This window comes from Dendroctonus ponderosae, unplaced genomic scaffold (assembly GCF_020466585.1).
Source record: "Dendroctonus ponderosae isolate FM_Combo_2020 unplaced genomic scaffold, Dpon_F_20191213v2 Dpon_F_20191213_9, whole genome shotgun sequence".
NCBI lineage: Eukaryota > Metazoa > Arthropoda > Insecta > Coleoptera > Curculionidae > Dendroctonus > Dendroctonus ponderosae.
In genome coordinates, this window is record NW_026019116.1 from 5669806 (window position 1) to 5675124 (window position 5319).

The 5319-nt window shown below is 40.2% G+C and overlaps 1 protein-coding gene across 2 annotated transcripts in view; it reads left to right on the forward strand.

Moving 5' to 3' along the window:
• Positions 1–1560: 1560 nt before the first annotated feature.
• The window catches only part of LOC109541904 (tyrosine 3-monooxygenase), a gene marked incomplete at its 3' end in the record, with an annotated part of 5387 nt that continues 1628 nt past the window's right edge, over positions 1561–5319 (forward strand). Inside the window, 3 exon segments of one of the 2 annotated variants that reach the window (XM_019910900.2) lie at positions 1561–1840; positions 3499–3610; positions 3699–3767. In XM_019910900.2, the coding sequence (XP_019766459.2) occupies positions 1772–1840; positions 3499–3610; positions 3699–3767 (250 nt within the window). 2 annotated transcript variants of the gene reach the window in all.

Sequence of the window (5319 nt, forward strand, 5' to 3'; positions counted from 1 at the left end):
CCTCTTTGGACTAATTTGCGGTCAAAATCGCGCAAAGTTTGAAAAATTCCCTAAGATTCCTTGAAGATGGTCGAAAAGCAAAACTTTCGCTCTTAATGAAACATACTTTGGTCGCTTCAGTCTGAAACCTTGCAAGTTGCCATCTTTGTTTGTTTGGTTAAAATTATTTTCTCAAAACTCGCTTCCTAAAATCAAGATTGAAAGTTTGAAAATTCACAGCAAAATCTCTGATGAAGAAATKGATTCGAAACYTCCACAGATATATCAAGCAAGTTTTTCCCTATTTTGAAAAGAGCTAAGGAATCCGTGTCCCCWATTGGWTTAGGAGAAATATGAAAAAAATCCCCGCKGATTGTCTGCTCTGAAGTGATTTTCAATCAAAATCCCCCAAAGTTTGACAAATTCCCCAAAATTCTCTGAGCATGGTGCAAAAGTGAAACTTTCGCTCAAAATAGAGCGAAAAATTCAAAACCTTCACTCGTGTATCAACAACGTTTTCTCTATTTTGAGGAAAAGCGCTAAAAAATCCCTGTTTCCAGTCGGCCTCGGAGAAATATGAGAAAAAGCGTTGCGGGTTATCCAACTCTGAATTAATTTCCCAATAAAATCGCCCAAACTTTGAAAAATTATCTAAAATTCCCTGAAGATGGTCCAAAAACAAAATGATCACCCTTAATAAAACACACTTTGTTCGATCCTTTTGCCCTGGATCGGGATGGATGGATTTGGACAAAATATTTTTTTGACCCCCGCTCCCAAATTCAAGATTCAAAGTTTGAAAATTCATAGAAAAATCCCTGATGAAGCCAGAAATTCGAAACCTTGACGGCTGTATCAACCTAGCCTTCTCTTATCTTATCAACCCTGTATTTTGAGAAGAGTTACAAAATCCCGGCTCCCAATTGGTTTCCGAGCAATATGGAAAAAATCGTGTTCAAAATATTTTCTTCAAAGCACACTCAAAAACATTTTTTTATTTTGAGGATGAAATTGATTCTACGCCTTAAGAGATTTATCAAGGAGGTTTTCGTGCCAACAGAAAAATTTTGAATGTTCCTGCCCTGATTTAATTAGGCAAAATTTCCAATCTTTACCTAGAAACGGGAAGCTTTAAAAATGTCCCCGAAAATGCCTGTGGATGATGGAAATCCGAAACGTTTGTCATGGGCAAAACACACTTTGCTCTATTTAGGGCGCAGCTTTGCAAGCCTTTACCTTCTGTGGATTTCAAGATGTAATTTTTGCCAACTTCTGTTTTGAGTTTAAAGTTTTGCCGTAACCAAGTTCATCCTTGGCTTAGAAATCTCAAACTCCTTCCGACCGTGCCTTTTCGCAAGTTCAAGTTGGTTGCACTTCAGAAATCTACTTTTTTTTGGCACAATTCGTGATTTTTTGGGGAAAAAAATAAGTTTCCGGCCTGGAATCGCAATCCGATCCGCTTTGATCGTCCGCTCTTCAGCAGCGGTGCGACCAGCTGGCGTGGATGTCGCACCCCCATGCAACGCAGGTTCGGTTTCCCCCCACCCACGTGGAGGCTCTCCAATCCCCATAAAAGTCACCCAAAATGACCCCAGACTCACATTCATATCACGACCGTAAGAGGTTGAAGGCGCTTCACGGCCGTTAGACCAGATAAATTCTCACAATTTCCTTCCAAACACTATCGACAGACGTGGTTTCACAGCCATTGTGGTCGAATTGGAAACCAGCTGAATTTTTGGGTCGACAGTGAGTGCATTTTCGAGTGATTTTTTGCGTTGAGGATAAAACGATGGCCGCCGTCGCTGCTGCTCAGAAAAACCGAGAAATGTTCGCCATCAAGAAGAGCTACAGTGTTGAGGTAAGCGGCACCAGTTTTTCATTGTTTCTGCCCAATTTGCGTTTCAATCAATAATACTGATTTTTCATCCGTTCACTTTCGTGCCTGTTTGGTGGATTTTCATTCCAAGTCGTTTCTAGGCCAGAGAAATTTCGGGCAAATATTCAAAAAAATCTTCAAATCGCCTTAGGAATGAGAAAGTTTAAGCTGGGTTTACAAGTTTTCCTTACTGCTTTAAACACAATTCTTTGCAGATGGTTAACATTGACAAACTTGATCCATTCGTTCATCTTTATTCTGTTGGTTTTGCTCAGCTTTGCAGGATTTTCATTGTATTTCTCAACCTGGCAAGTTTGTTCAAATTTATTGCGATGTTCAAATCGTGGACGTCTTGGAGGAAACTCATTTTCAAAAATGAGAAATTCTCCGGRAATYATTTATGGGCTGYTTATGACATTAATTTCCAGCCRAAACTGCAATTTGTTTCCAAAAWTTCTTTCTCARAAATTTGGTGGGAAATTGAAACTTTCTGTATGAATAAAAACACTATTGTGATTGCTTCCAAGTCAAACGTTMACGAAAAATAATTTTYCTGTTTAAAATTTCCTGCAAAACTCTTGATAATGAAGCGACTCGAAAAGCTTAGACAGAAGTCCAGAAGTATGGCCGCAAAAACTGTCCAAAACCCCTTGAGGATGGCGAAAAATTGACCTTTTTGCACCACATTCAGATTTTGTCCCAGTTTTTCCTGGAATATTGCAAATTTTTGCAAAAGTCTCCGAGGCCGGTGATCAAATCGAAACCAGGCGCAATTTCTGGTATTGAAGGCGGAATTTTGGCTTTTTCTGCACACGCTAAAATGTTTTGCATATTTGCCCAAAACTCGGTTTAAAATTGTTGACTAAAATCTCGGATTCTGTCGCGTTCGCGTTGATTTGCGACAAAGACTGGTTCAATTTGCAAACGATTTTCCAAATCTCTGGGGATGGTGACATATCGAAACTTTTGCTCAAATCAGCGAAAATTTTCCTCTATTAGGCTCAAATGGAAGTCGTTTCAACAAACTTCCCAAAACTGGTCTGGAAGCAAAATTGAAACTGACTTGTTTTAAGTGCGATTTGCCCAACGTGTTACGGTTTTTTATGGAAAAAATTAAACCCCAACGCCATTAACAAGACAAAAAATGCGTAAAAGAATGGCCTGGAAGCCAGACACAAAACTGCTAGTCTTTTGATCCTACTGACTTCGCCAACTTACAGCGCCGCAACGGGAAGCTCGTTATATGGCGGAAACGGCGCTCTTTCGTTGCGGAAGCTGCACTTGACAACTCCTGCTGCTGTTCTGAGCTCCAGCCATTCCTTAACCTTCCGGAAGGCGATTTTTCAGCCTCAAATTAGCGTAACTGTTGGCAAATTAGGGCATAATCAGCGTTGACTAACGCGCGTTTTCCTGCATATGCAAAACAAACGAATGCCTTTATAAGGGGGGGCTTGGCCACCTGCTGGTTGACCTTGATCGAGGGTAAGAGGAAGTCGATCTTCGGGCAAGGTTGCAAAGTGACTGGATTTCGTTACGAATCGCACGTTCCACCAACTACCAACGTGAAAATCTTCAAGGAAAATGCACAAAACTTCCGAAAATCATGAACGTCCAACTGATTGCCACTGTTTCCTTCACAGAACGGATATCCAGCCAGGCGTAGATCACTAGTTGATGATGCCCGGTTCGAAACGTTGGTCGTGAAGCAAACCAAGCAAACGGTCCTGGATGAAGCACGACTTCGCGCTAATGGTAAGTCTGTGCGCTTTTTTGTCTGTGAATTTGTTTTGCGTTGTTTTTGCATGGTTTGGCATGATTTTATTTTTGGGTTATTCTGTAGACTCTAGCGTAGATCCAGACAGTGAGGACGAACAATGCAACCAGCCAGAAGAGCCAACCAACAAGGACGGTAAGTCGATTGGTTTTTGTTTAGTTTTTTGCATGTTTTGTTTTACCACGGTTTAGATCGGGATTTTCTGGTTTCAAATGTTAAAGTCGCAAATGGGAAATTTCTACAGGACTTTTCACAACCACGCCCGATTTCTCGGATTTTTTCAATAGAAGATTTCGGTCGCGTTTCTAAAACTTACAATCGGTTTAATATAACTTTCTTTAATTGGAAAAATAATGCAACTCACTAATCAAGGGTGAGGTTGCCTCCAAATGGGAGGGGATGAAACCCGGAGGATTTTCTCAGTAAATAGTGAAAATCCCCCGTTATCTGGCCGGAAACTTGGATTTTTGGCGCACTTATCCTGCAAAGCGCCATAAAAATTATGTTCAACAGACTCTAGTTGGGTGCAATTTGGACTTTTTGCGCCCCAATGGACAACGGAAAGTGGGAATGGTTGAGGCGCCTTAAAAGAAAGTGGCTGGTAATTCGCAAAGTCAATTTTTGCCATCCATTTGAGTGGAAAGGGAAGCGCTTTTCCACGAGCGGCTAAAGGGAAATTCACATTTTCCGAAAGCCACGGGCATAATTTGCGGACTTTCCCGCTAAACCGATGAATGATTGTGACAGATTATGTTGTGCAGGAATGATTTATTTTAACGCCGGCTTGAGTGTTGAAACATGTTCTGCTGCTCTTTTATTTTATCGGCCCATCTGGGCGATTTATCTGGAAGTCAGGCCGGCTTGATGCTGATGATCCAGTGGTTTTTCGCCTTGGAGAATTTCCTTCGGCCCGATTGGGAAACGAATTAATTAATTAACGGGCGATTTAATTGGCGCACACGTTCAATGCCAGAAATTTGAATATCCATGCGTAATAACCTAAAAACGGTGGCAAAAAATTCGTTGAAGGTTTGCCACAAATCAGCGTATCGTGCAAGAAATCGCATTCTTCAATGGCAAACCAGCACAAGTGCTGGTTTGCCATAGGATTTATACAGGGTTATTTACGCTATACATACACAGACGCCTGCACGTTTAAAAAATATTTTTGTAATGTACAGAGTGTCCCAAAAGCCTTAAAAGTATCAAAGTTGATAAGCCAATAAACAGTTTTTTTATTCGAATGAATCAAAAAGTGCCATTTTGCGAACAGAAGCGATGATCAAGAAGAAGCACTTTTCTTTAGCGTTCATTTGTTTTACTTTTACGCACGGACTTTGCCGCACAGTGTGCGACAAAGTAAATGTGACACTTTGAACTTGCCACTGTCATTATATATTTTTTAGTATTTTTATTTAAAAATAACCGAAATGCTTTTTTAAGGAATTACGTTTATCAACAACTATTGATCCTATTTTCAAGTTTACTTATAATTTGTAAATTATACCTTTGTTACAAGCTCAGTCTTATAATCATTTTAATGGCCTACTTATCTACTTTTGCGATGTTGTCACACGTAAAACACCACCTTTTTAAGAAGGGCAAATGTCATGCAGAGTATGCAACATGCATACACCATCCCAAGACCACAGGTGTTTCAAGTTGAAAAAGTACTTAAACTTAATTA